The sequence below is a fragment of the Tenrec ecaudatus genome, chromosome X (assembly GCF_050624435.1).
Source record: "Tenrec ecaudatus isolate mTenEca1 chromosome X, mTenEca1.hap1, whole genome shotgun sequence".
Lineage (NCBI taxonomy): Eukaryota > Metazoa > Chordata > Mammalia > Afrosoricida > Tenrecidae > Tenrec > Tenrec ecaudatus.
In genome coordinates this window covers 42,452,023-42,471,285 of record NC_134548.1, presented here as the reverse complement: position 1 = coordinate 42,471,285, position 19,263 = coordinate 42,452,023, and the positions used below count along the sequence as shown (strand labels likewise).

At 39.4% G+C, this 19,263-nt stretch overlaps 1 protein-coding gene across 1 annotated transcript in view; it reads right to left on the bottom strand.

Annotated features, from left to right (window-relative positions):
- Positions 1–16,881, bottom strand: part of OTC (ornithine transcarbamylase) — a 78,297-nt gene extending 61,416 nt beyond the window's left edge. Inside the window, exon 1 of the mRNA XM_075539242.1 lies at positions 16,805–16,881. Coding sequence (XP_075395357.1) covers positions 16,805–16,881 — 77 coding nt within the window. The remainder of the gene's footprint in view (positions 1–16,804) is intronic.
- Positions 16,882–19,263: the final 2,382 nt, after the last annotated feature.

Genomic DNA, 19,263 nt, shown 5'->3' with positions numbered 1-19,263 from the left:
CCATTTTGACATTTGTGGTGACAACAATTGTAATTAGGGGGTAATCGGTATATAAAATGGACAAACTTTATGCCTTCCTTATTTCTACGGTTATTTTATTTAACAGTAACTAGTATTATCTATACTTAGAAATTATGCAAAATCAAGGACACATTTTAGCTCATTACAGATATTAAATATGAATTTTACTAGGGGCAACACAACCATTAAAAAGAAATGATAACACTTTCATTCTAGCCTAAGACAAAAGTTTGTGCTACTTAGGATAAAGAGTTAATCCTTTGGTGAGATTTATGTAGGTCTTTTTGTAATGATGGCAACAGTGTAGGTAGGAGAGTGACACATTCAATATGCTGTTTCCACTGCACGATGCCAAATAAGTTTCAAAGAAAAGAAAGAATATTTCAATAAATGTTCCATTTTCTAGCACAGTTGATTATTTCATTTAACTTTCAGTAAGTGAAAGCTTCTATGTTTCAGTAGAATTTTTCTATGATTAAGTCTTCCAGAAAATCTAGTTAATAAAGGAGAAAACCTCCACATTATCTATGGCTTGTGGGTTGGTTAATTAATTGGTTGATGGATTGATTTAAAACAAGATACCAATAACATATCCAATTTCAAATAGGAATTAATGCTTTCAACTTATGTGTAGATTTTGGTGAATGCTCCCATTTAAAAATGTACAGTTGTCTTTACATTTTTTAAAATGTGTGAGTTCAGACTGGGAGAGGAATTTTTAGCAATGACACAACAGACAAAGGGCTTATTATTAAAGTCTACAATACCCTCCTAGCCTGCAAAAAAAGAAGAAAACAGTAAACCCCCTGAGGAATTGGGAAAAAACCTTAACAGAAGTTACAGTAGGGAGGAGACTGGCATGGCCAATAAACATAAGAGAAAATACTCTCGTTCATTAGCCATCAGAGCAATGCAAATTTTAACAACCATGAGATACCACCTAATACCCTTTGAGGAGAACCCAAACCAGAACATCAGAGAACAACAAATGTTAGAGAGGATGTGGCAAGAGAGGTACTGCCCTCTACTCTTGGTGGTCATGAAGGTACGTACAGCATCGGTGGAAAGAGAACTGGTGATATTTAAACCAAATGGAAATTGAGTTACCATACAACCCAGCAATTCCTCTACTGGCCATATACCCAGAAGAGGTAAGAAATAGAACACAACCAGTCGTCTGCGCTTCAATATTCATTGTGGTGAAATTCAGAATCACAAAGAATTGGAAACAACCTAAGTTTCCAGTGGATTAGAAAACTCTGGCACATACACACATTGGAGTACTACACATCACTTAAAAGCACTGATGATCACATGAGGCACATCATCTCATGGGAAGAGTTGGGAGGAAATGGTGCTAAGCACATTTAGCCCATCACAAAAGGATAAGTACAACATGAGTCCACTGAGGTAAGTTTAACCGGCAGAGTAAGTATGGAAGAAAAGCCATTTATCTCACACTATATGATTTGAGGTACAGGCACTAGGGTGGGGGACAGACCAAACCCAAAAATGTACATGTAATTCCAATACAAAGAAGGGGAGGGGTAAAGGGAGAGAGAGAGAGAGAGAGAGAGAGAGAGAGAGAGAGAGAGAGAGAGAGAGAGAGAGAGAGAGAGAGAGAGAGAGAGAGAGAGATATGATTGCACTGAGGAAGCAGGGCACTAATCCACCCAGTGGGAGGGTACTGTTTATGTATCCACAGAAATGGCAATGTGGCACTATGGCACCAAAGGCGACATAATCACATGGAGCAATGTGAACAAAGAGGTCCACAGGGCTGGCCTCAATCAGAGCCAAACTGACCCCCACCCTAGAAGTATGTGCTACAGAGGACAACACTAAACCTACAGCTTGGGGAGAGGAGCTGGCCTGCTACACCCACACCGAAGCAAACCATAAAGGAATGGGAGGGTTTGGACCCCATACTGGTGCACCTGAGGGCAACATCCCTGCACAGAGCTGCTAAAGCACAGAGCAGACTGTAGGGCTGACACAGCTCAGGACATGAGGTCCACTTGCTGGACCATACCTCCACAGAGGACAATACTGGAGACACAACGGTGGGGAATGAGTCCGGTCTGACCCTCTCCCAGTGGGGTGAACCAAGAAGGAAACATAACAGATCAAGGAGAGCAAAGCCAAGCCATAAAGTCCCTAAGAAGCCCCAAAATAGACTTCAGGCTAGGAGGGGTAGTTCCTGACTCCCACCCCCAACCACTGAGGAGATAGTCATAAAGGTCAAGGCCAGTGGGTAGAACTGGAATGATGTATGCTTGTTCATGTTTTTTTTCTCCTTTTTTGTTATTCAATCTTTTGTTCTCTTTTTGTCTTGTCTCCATTATTGTTGTTCTGCCTGCCTATATAATATAACCATGGGAAGCAAGCCTAAGGAGAAAGCAATGCGACCAATGGTTCCAGTGGAACATGGGGGTGGGGGAGGCAGGGGAAGGAAGCTGTGAGCAAACAACACCACAGACAGGGGAACAACTAGCCAATTAAAATCAACAATGAGGAGTACGGAGAAATTCTGGTGGTGGAGGAGCAACAGCAATCTAGCTGAGAGGAATTTCTAAGAGGAAAATTTATGGATAGAGGTATAAACACAGATGTGTACACATGTAAATATATTAATTCTTACAAATAGAGGTATTGACCTATGTACATATATTTATATGGCATCCCATTGAGAAAGTAGGCGTACTCTGGGCCTCTCTGTTCAAGCCTTCACTCAACACAAGAACACTGTGTTCTAACAACCTGGCATTCTGTGATGCCACCCTCCTGACAAAACAGCTGAAGACAAAATGGGTGCATAAGCAAATGTGAAGAAAGCTGATGGTGCCTAGCTATTAAAAGATATCATGTCTGAGGTCTTAAAGTCTTGAAGTGAAATAAGCGCCTATCTAGCAGAGAAGAAGCAAGCTCCCATGGAAGAAACCCACTAACCTGTGCAATTATGAGGTGTCGATGGGATCAAGTAACAGGCAACAGAAGACCCAAAACAAACAAACAAACAAATATCATATTGCTGAGATTGAGGAGAGTCGGAGCAAAGACCTAAAACCCATCTGTAGACAATTGGACATCCCCGCATTAAAGGGTCCCAAGAAAGGGATGAGTCAACCAGGGCTCAGTATAGCACCGATGAAACACACAATATTCCTCTGGTTCTTTGAAACTTCCTCAATACCAACCCCTCATGACCCGAGTCCTGCCTTTCAGTTCTGACTAGAATGGAGCATGTCAGATAAGAGCTCCAGGACACATGGAATCCAGATCAGGTAATCCCCTCAGGAACAGAAATGGGAGTAGCGATAACATGAGGGTAAAGGGACTGTGGGGGAGGTGGGAAGGAAGGTGAAACTGATCACAATGATTGACACATACCCCCACCCCCGGGGGATGAACAACAGAAACATGGGAGGGAGTGGTTGGTGTACGATATGAAAAAAATAATTTATAATTTATCAAGGGGTCATGAGGGTGGGAGAAGGGGGAGGGAGGGGCAAAATCAGCTGATACTCAGGGCTTAAATAGAAAGTAAACATTTAGAAAATGATGATGGAAACATGTACAAATATACTTGGTACAATTGATGTATGCATTGTTATAAGAGCTGTAAGAGTCCCCAATAAAATGATTTTTTTAACAAAATGTATGAGGTGTAGATATTCCAAAGGGTCATTTGTTTAAGGAAGTGGTTGCAATGGACTCACCTAATTCTAACAATAAAGAAAAGTCCCCTGGTGGTGCATGTGCCTAGAAAACACACTTACTTACTAATAATATATTTATCATCTATATGTTAATACACGCTCTAGGGCATAGCGGGTTATGCATTGGGCTGCTAACAGCAAAGTCAGCAGTTAGAAATCACCGATGCTCCTTGTAAGAAAAGTGAAACTTTCTACTCCTGTAAAGATTTACTGTCTCAGAAAGTCACAGAGGCAGTTCTGTATCCTATAGGGACAGCATTGACTCGATGAGAGTGCGTTGGGTTTTTGGTTTCTATGTATTTATAGGTTATTCACAATACAAATATATACAAATATTAAATTTTAGTGTAAGGAGTAACACATAATTTTGAAAACATAATTTGCAAGTATACAATAATATTTTGCTGATTAAAGAAGATCAGAACAGTCCTTCATTCTTTGGGGACACTCAGTCCAGAAGGTTTGGGAGACAGAGGAGGCGTCCTCTTCCCATAAAGACAGAACCGACTCAATGGCAGTGAGTTTCATTTTTGATTTGGAGTCCATAAAATGGAACACATTTATTGCTTGATTACCCCGTGCTACCACAAATTGGACATTGAATAAGGAAGACCAAAGGAAAATCGTCTTACATACTTTGGACATTTTTTCAAGAGAGCTTAGTCCCTGGAGAAAGACATCCTGCTTGGTAAAGTAGGACAGAGAAAAAGCAGAAGGCCCTCAATGAGATGGACTGACACAGTGGCTGCAACAATGAGCTCAAGCACTGGAACAATTGTGAGGATGGCACAGGGCGGGACAGTGCTTCGCTCTATTGTGTATAGGCCGCTATGGGTCAGAACAGTCTCGATGGCATCTAACAACAACACAACAAATAAACACTAGTAAATAGCTTACAAAACTGTAGCCAGGATCTTGATTAAAATAGCCAGCCGTTGCTACCATTAGAAAACCATGGCATTTAGGGTGAAAAAAATGCCATATCCATATATTTTGATTATGTGTTTGGGTCTGATAATATCACTTGGTGACAATGTTAAGCAACACCGGGAATATACAAACACTGCTATTGTTGAGAAGGAAACCCTTCAAGTGACTTGTATTCATATATTTTCTGGGTAAACTGGAGCCTTGTTTGTGGGATCTGTGGCACAGGTTTGAAATGTCTGGTTTGAAATGAAGGCATGGCAAGTTAACCATTCCCAATTCACATTTAGTGTAGCTTTGAAAATATATTTTCTTCTGGAGTAAGGCCCAAGCTATAGAAAATAGTCGTTTGACTCAACATCTTACAGTTGCATTAAATTTATTAAATTTAAATGCATTAAAATTCCATGGCTTAAGACTTCCTCTAATATTACTTTAAAAGAGGAAAAACACATTGCTGGAAAACCCAACTCCCTCATTTTCAAGGAATTTAGGAGGCAGCACTGTAACTGTTGAACTTACATCTGTCAACAGCAGGAAAAATAACTCATGAGCTAATTGTGAGGTGTTATGTTTTGCCTCGAGCTCAAACTCAGAATCATGGTTATTTTGGAGCTCACAAAAACTACACCTCCAAAGACTCGGATGGGATCCAAAATTCTCCCTCCCATTCAGCTCCTGCTGGGCTTTGTTGTATCCTCTCCCTTGTGAATATTCAGAGACCCATAGATTTAACGCCAGATTGTTTTATAGTGCTATGAGTGTTGAATCTCAGAGCACAATTGGAAATGAAAAGAGAATGAGAAAAATTCAGGGAACTAAGTTTTTCTTCCCTCCCTCATCTTTCCATCAAGAAAAACAGGAAAATAATGGTGACAGAAAATGGTCAGTTACACTTCTAGCTTACTTCAAATCTCTTTCATTTTGGTCATTAGAAAGTTCTGGATAGAGTGGGAAAAATACAGAACAGAATCCGAAATTATAAGAGGACCGACTTACTAGATGGATAGAGACTGGGGAAATCCCCAAGACTATAGCCCTTAGTCACCCTTTAGGTTTAGAACTGAACTAACTCTCCTATTCAAATAATCAATTGTTTAAGATTAAAATGACAGCATTTAACAGAATGGGAGAAAGTTAGAGAAGGAGAAATGGCAACATAGGGAAGGAGTGGAGTAAGTGATGGTACACTGAGGGGACTGTAATGGAGGAGTTGAAATAAAATGTGTATGGATCGTTGAATGTAAAACAGTTAATAAGCTCTGTAGACGTGTACCTAATTCACAATAAAAAGTTTTTTAAAACTGCTCAAGAAGTTCCTAAATGGGGGGAGGGGTTAGTGGGGAAGTGATATTAAGGTTAGGCTTAGGATTCAGGGTAATGTGCTGTTGGGATCACATTATGACATGCTGCTCCATTTTCCACAGGCAGAAGTTTTGAGACTAAGCAAACAATGGTTGAATTTTAACTTACAGTGTTCCTAAATAGGATAGAGTTTACCTGTCCTTGTGGGTTTTCTGAGATTGTAAATCTTCATGGGATCAAAAGTAAATAAATAATTAAGCAATCAAGTAAGTAAATAAATAAACAATCCACTGCCATCTAGTCAATTACGACACATAGGAACCCCATGACAGATAGAACTAACCCTCTGGGTATCTGTGGTTATGAGCCTTCACAGAAGCAGAAAATCTCATCTTTTTCACTCAGAATGGCTGGTGGATTTGAACTACCAGAGTGGTAGTTATCAGCCAGATGCTAAACCCACAATGCCAAAACACAATCATCTTACATGAATCTTTTTTTTGTTCAGATCTTTGATTTTTAACTGCATTTCATAGCAGAAACTTTATGTCACACTCTTAATCTTTGGCCTCAAGTGTTCAGAAGAATCTCTTTTTGTAACTACAAGCTTCTTAGAGCAGCAATAGACAACTTTGTGCTCACTCTGGTCTTGGCATTTCCCCTCAGATAATGGGTAGCCTCGGGTTCTATAATTATTATAAAATTTTGTAGTAGAAGTTCTTGCTTTTGCTTTACCATTCACTCTAAAACTGTGCAAAGCAACTTCAATAATCAATTACAAATAATAATATATCAAAGGGTCATGAGGGTTGTGGGGAGGGGAAGAAAAGGAAGCTGATATCAAGGGCTCAATCAAAACTAATTGTCTAGAAAAGAATGATGGCAACATATGTACAAATATGCCTGATACAGTTGATGTATGGATTGTAATAAGAGCCCTCAATAAAATGATCCAAAAAAAGTTCAAAATCACAGAACTGTTATTATAGTTCCAATTGATTTGTTAAGGGTCTTCTGATTCCTGTTACCTGGTCCCAATGACACCTCCTGATTGCAGCACAGGCTGAAGTGCTTCTTCCATGCGGGCTTGTTGTTTTTCTGCTGGGTGGCCACTTATTTCACTTCAAGCTTTAAGACCCTAGACACTATAACTTTTAAAAGCCGGGAACCCTCTGCCTTCTTGACCACATTTGCTTATGCACCATTTTGTCTTCAGCGATTTGAACATTTTTTGGTCAAACATTAAAAACTCCCATACTGATGCTTATAATAGAAGAGTAGTTTAAAATGAATTGCTACTGCTACTAGGGTTTCAGTTCAGGTATTTGTTATGATATCTCTTATTCTAGAAGGCATAATTCTGCCTTTGTGAATGACTGTTATAGAAAGTTTTTCCCTATATCCAACCCTCATTGTTTGTGTAAATAGAGTCCAGTCACTCGAGTTTTTGATCTGTACAGGTCAATAATCCACATATTTTGGTCTAAAAAGCTGTCTTATGCATGTGTACTTTTCTTTTCTGTGCAATATTTAAAATATTATAACACTGGATAATTTAATGATACTATCGATAAAATTATCATATGCCCATGGAGATTATTTAGAATGTTCCCTAGTAAAAGGATAATGGTGTCTCTTAAGTGAACCAAGGTCAAATATAAACCAAGGATACATGAATGGGTTTTGAGCTCACATTTGATTTCAGCCTAATCTAAGAACAATTAGTCCTTATGACATCGCCCTACTCCATAACTGCTTTCATGAAGAGATCACTGAAAATATGGTTGCTATAGCAAAGAATGGTGCAGAAATCAGATGGTGCCTGGTTATCAGAAAGAATAGCGTCTGGGGTCTTAAAGACTTGTCTCAAAACAAGCAAGCATTTAAATAAGGCATTAGCTAAGTCTACATGGAAGAAATAGCCAACTTGTGTGATCCAAGGACTGCAAATAATCAAATCCAATTTAGATGGAGGGAATGGTGTTAGAGCTTAAATTGTGAATACTCAGTTTGCATGGTCCATACATGGATCAAGACTAGAATCCCCTGTGACTAGAGTCAAGGGTTGTGAATAGCCTTGCTATTATACACAGAGCATTGTAAATTTGATTGTGGCAGATGTAGTTAGGTTAGAATGTAATACTTTATCAATTGTTCTCTCTTTGGGCCCATATTCAATTTATTCTAGCTTTTATTATTTTCTGTTAACTTTTCGATTGAGGTTGTTCTATATTTTATTTTGTTGTTATTGGTTTTATTTTTGTTTTTTATGCTTTCTCTATATGAAATCCAGGATAGGTAAATCTATAAAGACAGTAACTAGATTAATAGTTTCTTGGGGTTGGGGTAGGGGAGATTGGAGGGAAATGGAAGCGAATAGTACACAAGTACAAGTAAGAAGAAAATGTTTTAAAATTGATTGGAGTGATGATTGAACAATACCTTTCAATGCTTAAACTATTGAATTGTATGATATGTGACCCTATGTCAATAAAACTGTTAAAATTAAAAACATAGTATACCAAATTAAAATGGTAAATTACCATATATTGATTAGAGTGTAATTTAAAAGCTTGAGAATTAGCAGGTTTTAGTTCTTTGTAAAAATGCTTAGGAAGAGTTTGAGCAGTGCTTTACTTTCAGATAATTTATAGCACAGAGGAATCATCTTTTTTTATGTCCTGGTGATTCGTCAGATTCCTTTCTAAGACTGGCTCAGCTCCCAACACATTGCCCTTTGTGCTTTCAATGTTGTGAGAGATCTCTGAGCATTCCGGTAAAGTTGAACTTCTTCCTGATGTCACTCCTTCTGGAATATCTGCTTATTTTTTGTTGTTACAATCACTTTCCTCATTTATCTCCATGTTATCCTTCACTAAGTTCTTCTGGCTGTGTGTCAAGGGTCTTACACAGCAGTAATGCCATGATCCCAAATGGCCTATTTCTTCTTGAACTTCACTTACATTCCATTAGAATTTAACATCCAGTGTTCTCTCATTTTGTTTCTTTGCTGAATTTTCATCCTCATTAGTCAATTCCATCTTTCAATTCTCCATTTTTATACACCATCATGTGGGTTGATTGCTGACAATGAGGCATCACAGTTAAAGATGTTTGCTATCTGTTCAAGAAATCAGTAACACATGCACAACTGACAGCCCTTGAAGGGAGGAATGTGATTGGTCACTGATCATGATGTGTGATGGACATTTGTGCAGTGATTTTTGGACAAAAGAGCTAGAAGCAAACGAAAATTTTAGTTATGATATTGGGGGGGGACTTGGTGTTATTTAACTAAATGGTGGTCACTGAAATTGTGCATAAAGGGAGTATACAAAGGAAGTACTGGCTGCATTCCAAATGTTTTCCTACTGTAGGATTCTTTTGTACACCATTCCTTCTGTCTAGGACACTCTCCTCTGAGGTCTTAATACTGGCTTCTTCTCATCCATAGGCTGCGCACTTAAATACCACCTCTTGTAAGAAACTCAAGTATCTTGAAAGATACTCCCTACATAGGTCTTCATTGTGTCCTATTCATTGTCTTCAATTATATTTATCACAATTTTAAATAACATATTTGTGTCTGCTTATTGCTTACATTTTATATTGCCACTGAATTATATGATTCTTGAAGTCAGAGATTCTGCCTGTGTTATTTGCTCATATATACCCAGTGCTTATGTCGTACTAGGATGTAGGCGATACTCACTACCAAACCAAAATCAAACCCACTGCTATTGAGTCAATTTTGAGTCACAGTGGCCTGATACAGGGTTTATGAGGCATTGTAAACCTTTATGGGAACAGGTAGCCTCATCTTTTCCCCTCAGAGTTGCTGCTAGGTTTGACCTGCTGACTTGAAAGTTAACAGTCCAACACTTACCGGGCAGCACCACCAGGGCTCTTGACACTCATGACCTATTTCTTAATAAATAAATAATAGATCTCTGGGTAAGAAGTGAATCTATTTGTATAGGAAGCCCAGTAGATTTCTGGGACTGAATTTACAAAAAAAATTGTCATCGATTTTTTGATGTCCTGATGAAGTTCTGATGATGAGAAAAGACATGACAGGCCCCCAAACAGAAGAAAGCCCATGACTATGGTCTGAGTGAAAACAAGCTATAAGAGTCATGAGGAAGGATGATCATTGTTTAGTGTGATGCTAAACCCGAAATCCGATAGGGCCCAACCATTCTGGCCCATGTTTGCACTACTGGGAACAGTGGTTGGAAATAGCTTGGATACTAAACTAGGCACAGCCCTGTGGGTCGAGTGCCCGAACCGGGAAAGTGAGGGGAGGAGCTCGTGGGAGCAGCGCTTACTCATGGAAGTTTGAGGGCAGAATCTGAAGGGCAGTAAGAATCAACAATGCCGATATTTTGAGTTCCAGTCTCCCCACCAATTGGGAGGAAAGGCCTCCGGGGTTCTTGAGGACAAAGTGGGTGAGGTGGTAGATACTCCTACTACAGGATCTGCGTGTGCAGGCAGGTGAAAGCTTGAGCAATTCACTGGAAATGACAATCATTTTCACTGAACTTTATGCAAGAGATCATACTGTTTATACGACTGAAAAATATTATAGTCACCACCTTTCACTATTCTATCTAGGAGGTGGGCCAGGAAATATCCAATTGGGAAAGGAATTCTTTTTCATAGATATCATGAGCAACCAGGAAAAGTTATCACTGGAAGGAAAGCAAACACAATGGTCCTAGTTTAATTCCTATCCTGTTTATTACCTTCTTGCGAACCTCCCCTTGGCACCAAAATGAGGTGGCCACACCCCGTTCGTATGCTACTTAGAACTCCAAGGGAAGTAGAAGAGTTCCACAATGGCGCCACGTGGGCACACTTTCACCAGGCACCTCTTTCCTTCTTGTCTATGTCAAGAGTGCTTACAGGCATTTTCTTTCTTTATCATGATACTCAGGTACATTTTCTGGCATACGTAGCTATTAGGTTCTTGTAGCATCCCTATACTTAAGTTAGAGATGCCTCACTTTGGCTCATGCGCACAGACCCAAGGGCAGAAGCTCAACTTTAACGTTTTCTTGGTAAACCAGACTCAAACCACACTATCATTCTTCAGGCAACAATGAAGAAGAAAACTGGGAACAGTGTACGGACTTTCCATCAAAGCTGTCGTTATAGTCTGGTTAGAGCCAGAGCATTCAGGAAAGGCAAGACTAGTCCCTTACATGAATCTAATCTGTTACAAAAATAATGACAGAGCTCTCTCAACCCCAAATCACTCGGTGCTAAGAAGTTAAGCCAAGGTAATAATGAGTCCTTGCATTGGCTTTGCCCAAATATCTTCCTAGTTATTTAATGGAAGTCTATTATCTACTGACAGAATAAAGCCTTTCATTGCTGGAGTCTGTGTGTTCCAACTCTAGCAAATTGTCTGGCGGTGGAGGGGCACCTTGGAAGTGTTCCCGCATATATTTGTAATTTTTTGGATGATAAAAGGCTTGATTTGAGTAAATGCGGTCAGTGAGAAACAAATTTTGCCAGAGGAAAAAAAATCCGTGCTAAATGATATTTTGATCCCCATAGAGAATTTGAGATAAAGGCTTTAGCTTCTAGAGGCATAACAGGAGAGGGGCCAATGGGCCTGTTGTGTTCAATGTTGCAGGTTAATGCAAGAATTAGGGCATATTTTGTTTGTTTGTTTTTTACTGAGTACTTTTGGCTATTCCTACAAAAAGGAGCATCAATGGTTGCAAACAAGAAGAATCATGAGGATGGCACCGGACTGGGCCATGTTTTATTCTGTTCTAGGTGGGGTCACTATGAATCAGAACTGACTCAACAACACAAGGATCATGATGCCTGGTTATCAGACAGAATAGCATCATCGGTCTGAAAAGATTGTAGCGTAACTAGCAGCCATCTAAGCGAGGCAGCGCTTCACTCCACATGGAGGAAGCACATCAGCCTGTGTGCTCCAGAGATTATAAATAATAAAATTCAAATCTGAAGGAGGGAATGGCATCAGAGCTGAAATTGTAGACATCTATTTTGCAGAAGTCTATGGATGCCAGTGAAAGCTCAAAATCCATTTGCAGGATCCCCACATGGCTGAAGTCGCTGGTGAGTCCCCTCTGACTATGTTCAAGGGCTGTAAATAATTTTGCTACCGTACAGAGCATTGTAAAATCATTATGGCAGATGTAGTTAGGATAAAGTGTAGTACCCTATCATCTGATCTCCTTTTTGACCCATTTTTAAATTGTTTCAATTTTTTTTTTTTGCTCTTGCTCTTGCTCCTGCTCTTCCTAGGGGGCTCTGCTGCCAGCAGGAAGATCCACTGGGACTGCCAGAGCAATTGTTTCAATGTTTAATGTTTTAGACTTTCTCCTTGATTGAGGTTTTCCTATATTTTGTCGAGTCATTCGTTGTTGATTTTTTTGTTGTTTGCATGTAGGATATCGTATGATTGGTGTTTGTCTTGTATGATTTTTTTGTGTATAAAATCCAGGATAAGTAGATCTATAGAGACAGTAACTGGATTGCTAAGTGCCTAGGGGCATGGCTGGGGGGATGGGGCTTAAGGAGGAGCTAACAATAATGAGTATGAGGAGAAAATGTTCTGAAACTATATGTGAAGTATATGGCAATAAAACTATTTTTTAAAAAAGATATGAGATATTTTACAGGAAAAGGGGATCTTAAAAACAAAACCTAACTCCCTATGATCAAGTAAAAAAGTGAATATTGGCAAAGGTAAATTGACCAACACAATCTATGTGAACAGACCAGAATGCTTAAGTCAATAAAATAAAATAATCCGAAGGCTTTGAGTATTGTATTCTAGTCCTAGTTTAGCACAGATTCAGGAATAAACTATGATCTTGGAGAAGTCATACATCATCTCTAGTCTCAACTTTTATCTGAAAAGTTAATAAAGTGAACAAAATCAGTGATTCTCAATGTATTGGCCTTTCACAGCACTCATGAAATTTAAAAACATAGGAATTCTTTGTGGCTTAACTTTAATCCTATCTCTTTCTTTTCTAACAAGAATGCATATTTAAATACACACAAAGAAGGGTATCTTTAAAACATAAAACAAAGCAAAAATCCACAAACCATTCATAAATTATATTAATAATAACACTAATATTAAGAAGAATTTAATTTATGAATAAAGTATTGTTTGCAACATCCTTCATTATTGTTACATACCCATATTTGGCATCGATGACAATTGATAATTAGGTAACTAGGTGGTTTCTAAGGTTTCATGGTATTTAAATATTAAAAATTCATGAAAATTCTCCTCATCTGAAAATTGTTCATACACATTAGAGGTTTAGTAGCCAAAAATTCTTCAAAATCTGCGGCTACCTCTACTTCTTTAATTTAGCTAAATCATGAAATTATCAAAATAAGCTAAAAAAACCAGCCAATACTACTATTGGCCAAGGATAACATCATAAGTTCATTTCATTTCTGGGCTCCTGGCTATACATCAGGAACCCTGGTGGCATAGTGAGCTGCCACAAGACCAGTAATTCAAACCCAATCGCCTCTGCATGGGAGAAAGATGAAGCTTCTTGGTCCTGAAAAGGTTTGTAGTCTCAGAAACCCATAGGAGCAGTTTTCCTTTCTTCACAAGGGTGCTGTGCGCCGGAATTGGCTTGGTGGCAGTGATTCGGGACCTTATACGTATAGGTTTCTGAAGTCAAGAAAATAAATCTGGTTGCAGTTGATTCGAACTCACAGCGACCCTGTGGTATAGAGTCAAAATTCCCTCTAAGGTTCCAAAGGCTATAAATTTGTATGGACGCAGACTGCCACCTTGCTCTCTCACAAAGTGTCTTGTAGATTCAAACTACCATACTTTTGGCTCCTTAAATTGAGATATTGGGTTTTTAAAAGGCACTCATTTTCAGTTATGACCCAAAATGTGAATAGTCAAAGAACACACTCTCTTCTTTCCTCTGCTCATGAGCATGGAAGCCCGTAATTGCTTGATCTTTGGGGTCCACATGTGTATACATGGGCATGTGTGTGGGGTAAGAAGGAACATAATGAGCTATGTAAGCCCTTAGAGAGGTCTGGAATGAAATGCCTGAAAACCAGTCACCTAGACTCCAATCCATCACCTCCACAGAATTGGGTGGCTTAGCTCAATATTCTCTGAAGAGATTTCTATTTGTGAGAGGAAATTGAACTGCACTTACAAATTGGCCTGCTCTGATAAAGAAAGGGATTTTTTTAGTGGTTTCTTTAAAAGTTATAAGTGTTTTCCCAAGAGCCAAAATATCATAAGCCACTCTCAATTATCCAAACAGAACCAGGCTCTGGAGCCTTGTTTGTGAGATGAAAAGCCTATGGGCTGAGTCTCATTATATTGATTTTGTAAAAAGAAATGAAACAGAAAAATTAATTGACTAAAAGTGATTGACCCAGGAGCTTATGTGGATGTCTTCGACTTTCATTAAGCTATTATTTTATGGTGTCTGTGGTGATAGGACTACTTACTTCAGAACTCCCTTTTGGGGGGTTTTGTCAAACTCCAACTACCTATTTCCTATTACTCTCGACTAGGCAACCCATGTGATATGTTTCATAACAACAAGGCTCCTCCTTCTTTTCCAAGAGACAATGGAAAGTTAGAGGACAAGTAAAAGTGTAACACAGGCCACATTGGCAGGAAGCATCTCTCTTTTTGAGGGTGTTTCCCTAAGTTTTAAGTGGTATTGAGGGGAGAGGGAAACCCTGATGGCATAATGGTTTCTGCATTGGGCTGCTAACTATCAGCAATGTCAGCAGTTCAAAACCACCAGCCACCCAGCTTGAAAAAGACAAGGCTTTCTGCACATGTAAAGAATTAGAGTCTGGAAAACCAGAGGGGCCGTGGATTTCTAGCAGTGAGTCTGGTTTGGAGTTTTGGGAGGTTTTATCGGAGATTCAGCAATTCTGCGCAGGTAGTATGGTTTATGATAAGAGTAGGTGAGAAATATACCCTTGACACATGAGCATGCCACTCTTTGATCGTTATCTTGCTTTTCAAGAGAGACCTGCACTATTGAGCTTCTAAGAACAAGAGTGACCAAAGGCTTTCATGTTTTCAAATGTGAGCCAATTTAGCGATACTTTTGCCCCAGCCCCCATTCATTGTGAGCAATGACAAGACAGGATTTTAAGAAATGTGGTCTGGCTATTGAAAATGGATACTAGATGATCCATGTATATGAACATAGCCCAAAGATCTGGACGAGGTTTGACGTGTACAATCTACTCTGTACTATTTGTAAAACATCAACCATTGCTATAATTCTCAAGGAGAAGTGTAAGTTTAAATTCCAAGCTTTGATTTTTTTTCTTCCATTTTTCTCACTGGAGAAATAACAGCTCTGGAATGAACTTTTATCATACTAGTCAAGCAATAGAACACTAGAAGAGTTAACATTGCCCTGTCACATATTCTCTCTGATTATCACTAGGCTAGGGCTCCGTCGGCTCTAGTCACCACTGTAGCCTCAACATCTTGCAAAAGTAGGTGCTAAATAAATATTTGTTGATCGAATGACCCACCCTGTGATGTATGTAGGGCAGGTGTTTTTCTTTTCCTCGTTTTAAAGGCAAAGCAGTATTTTCAGACAAGTTTCGTCATTTGCTCAAGGTCATATAGCTAGCAAGTGAGGAAACCAGGCCTCTAGACTCCCAAACCTGTGTTTTTCTCCAGATGCTTGAGCTACAGGATCTAACTCTGGAACTACTTTGTAAACCCTTCAATCTATCATGAGTCCATTTCCTTTATCATTCAAATAAGAGAAGGCATTACTGAGTGATTTTGGGGATCCCACCTAGGTGTAAACTTCTGGGTTTAATTATCAATGCCATTTACAGTGTCATTCTTGTTTCTGAAAGCCTTCTGTTTACCAAGGACCTAGTGCTGATGTTGGAGTTAAAAGAGCTTGATGATACCAATCAGCCCAGAGAGGGAGACAGAAAGGAGACAGAGGCCCAGGACCTCTGTTACAGACCTCTTTTAACTAAAGGTCCCTCCTTTTATGAAATCAGTGAGATGGTTTTGTGATTAGTTTACCTTGCAAAAACACTCTGGGGAAATTCTACGTAATTGCTAACATATAACTACACTAGTAGCTTTTTTGGCAATGATGTCCATACCTGATGACCTTGCTTGTCCAATTAACTCATCTTCCATGATGCCTACCCCCTGACACACACCACGTGGTGTTCACCAACTACGTGCGCACGGGCCAAAGTCAGGATATAAACTTTTACAATAAGTTAATTGGTGACAGGCCTCCTTTGTGCATGCCACCAAGAACTTCAGGGACAGATTTCATATTTGAATTTCAAAATAAAATCCCAACATGCCCCTCAAATATAAGACTCCTCTGTCACAGCTTTGTAAATATCCAGCTGCTGCTGGAGGCCAGTTTGTTCCAGATCTGTTAAATCCCAATGTCCCTAGGGTGATGTGTTGTTTTCAACAAACCCAAACACAAGCAGAAAGCCCCATATCAATTCATTCCTCTTAGTTTCTTCAGCCAGTTGCTCCTTTAAAATGTATGCAAAACCAGAAGATGTTAAGAATATTTTCTCGGTTCGTCCTGCCACTAGTTAGTTAGCTTCTCCCACAGCACCGAAGGAAATCTGATTATGCACAGGCTGAGCCATGCAAGCTCGGATGGAATTAACGACAGCTGTCTCAAACAAGAGTGGAACGGGAAGGGCTGCACGCTGAAAGAAGAAGTCTCGTGTGACTGCAAGCCTCTGCAGAATATAATTTCACTACCGTTCCAGTTCCTAAACAGATGTAAATCCTAAATGAGACCAGCACTTACCGAAAATTTCGCACGATGAAGTTGTGACCATTCCTCAGAACTGCATTGTTCAGCAGGGTCCTGAATTGAATCAGCATCTTCTATTGATACGTGCAAGGATGAGTCTATGCTCTGGAGAACTTCACGCCGAGTTAGCCAGTGGAAACTACCCAAATGCTAAGAGTGCTCGGTATTGCAACGAAGGTGCAAAGGTAAATTACTCTTCTACTACCTTATCAGATGCCCCTGCACAGCGATATCACAGGGCAGGGTGCAGAAGCAGTTGAACTTTAAGCCAAGCTCCTGCACTGTGTATTTTCTGAGAAGGAATCCAGTCTGGTGTGCAACGCCTTCTTTTTTCATAATCTATGAAGCTATGTAAAAGAGTATTGCTACAAACCCATGGAAGCCAATAGACAAAGATAACAAAAGGTGAAGCTATGCTTCTCAACGTATCCTCCATCTCGGTCTATGCGGTCCTGAAGGCAGTGGTTCTGTGTCTCTACGCCTTTCTTGGAGACTTGGGCAGCATGTCAAAACAGCGGTTTAGCCATCCTCAAGGGACTCAAATCATGCTTCTTTTAAATGTTCCTTGAGTTGGGGACGGGGAAAGGTAAGAAGTCTGAATGGGCAAGATCAAGGTTGTAGGGTGAATGGAGTAACGTTTCCCCAGAAAATTCCCTTGAAGAATAAGCAGGTGCATTGTGTAAATGGAGGAAATTTCTCAGTGCAAGTTTCTTGGCTTTTTCCTCATCAATTCAGTTTTAGATTTTCTTCAAACATCTTCCTAATAAGCCCCTGTAATCATCTTTTGCCCTTGAGAAAATCTGTCAATTAAATCGATTATGCTTTAAAATACTACTACTAATAAATAATTTCCATAGCTTTCTGAGCTGACCCCTCTTTCATGGGCCCAGCAGATCACCAGATCGATCTCCTCAAAAAATCATTATTTTAATTGAACTTTTTTGGGGGGGGAAAGCACCCTAACATGTGGATTACAGATAGAATTTGCCTGCAGCCATCCACTAATTGCAGAGACGTATTTACATATATTTTATTTGGGAAACCGTCATGCATGTGCGTGTCTGAACTGGAGCCTCAGTCGCAAAGCTCTTTTACTTATTGTTGTGTTTCTACTACTTCGCAAAATCAATTGACCAGGCTCATTGAGCATACAATGCATGCAAGGTACTGCAGTGCTCGCTACCATAGGGCATATAGACAGAACTCATTCAGATCATGTGCATTGGCAGTGCAAAACATGACAGCCTGGAATATTGCCAGTGATCTTACCCTTTTACTCATAATTCTCAAACATTCCACACAAACACACAGAAAGGAATGCCCTTGAAGGGACTACTGGTGACAGGAATCTGGGAAGGGGGTATTGTGTGAGCTGCCCTTGAGTTGATCCTTGCTTGTGGCAGCCTCACATATGCAGAGTAGAACTGCTCCAAAGGCCTTTCAGAAGGAGATTACCACTTTTGTCTTCTGAGACATCTTTAGAAAGCTTTGAGTCCCTAACCTTTCAGTTAGTGGTTGAGGGCTTAACTGTTACCATACCCAGGGACTGGGAGAGGCCATAGGGGAGAGCTTAAACAGATCTCAGTCCCGGAGATCCTATTGAGTCTTGCATAGTAGGTCTTCAATAAATAGTTTCTAATTGATTTCTGGAGGAGCCCACATTCTGGAGAAGTTTGGAGAGAGGGTATCATATGCCTCATCCATAACAGTTTTTCCTGATCACTAATGGGGTCATCCACAGCTTCACATTTATTTGCTACACTTACAAATTGGATGCTTCCTTGATCTGTTATGTGCTAGATGCTCTGTCTAGACAATACAGCAATTTCAGTGTAGGAAGATGAGCATAAGTTCACCTTTTATGGAGTTACAGTTCAGTAAGGGTGATAAGATTTGATTTTTTTAAAGTACCCACATCACCAAGATATATCATAATCAAACTTTCCAAAACCAAAGACACTGAAATAATTCTGAAAGAAACTCAGAAAAAAAGAAAAGTAAACTACTAAGTAGAACAAATAAGACTAAACTGGTTTCTCATCAGAAAAAATACAGGCAAAAAAGAATGGGAAGGCATATGAGGGAGTTTCAAAAAATTGTGGGAAAATTATGTTATCTTCTAAATTCATTTTCCATAAACTTTTGAAGTCCCTCTTATGTGAAATTCTGAGACAAAAATTTTCAACCAAGAATTACACATTTAGCAAAATTGTCCCTCAAACATGATGCCAAAATTAGGACATTTTCAGAAAAAAAAAAAACCAGAAATGAAGGGACTTTTGTAAAAACCAGACCAATCTTACCAAAAAAATAAGCCAAACAGGATCATTGAGACCCAGAACCAATGATAGTACACAACAACCTGAGATTAAGATACATAACAACATTACCCATAAACCAACTAAGATATAGAAGTAACTAAAGTAAAATAAAACTGTAAGGCTGAAAATAAG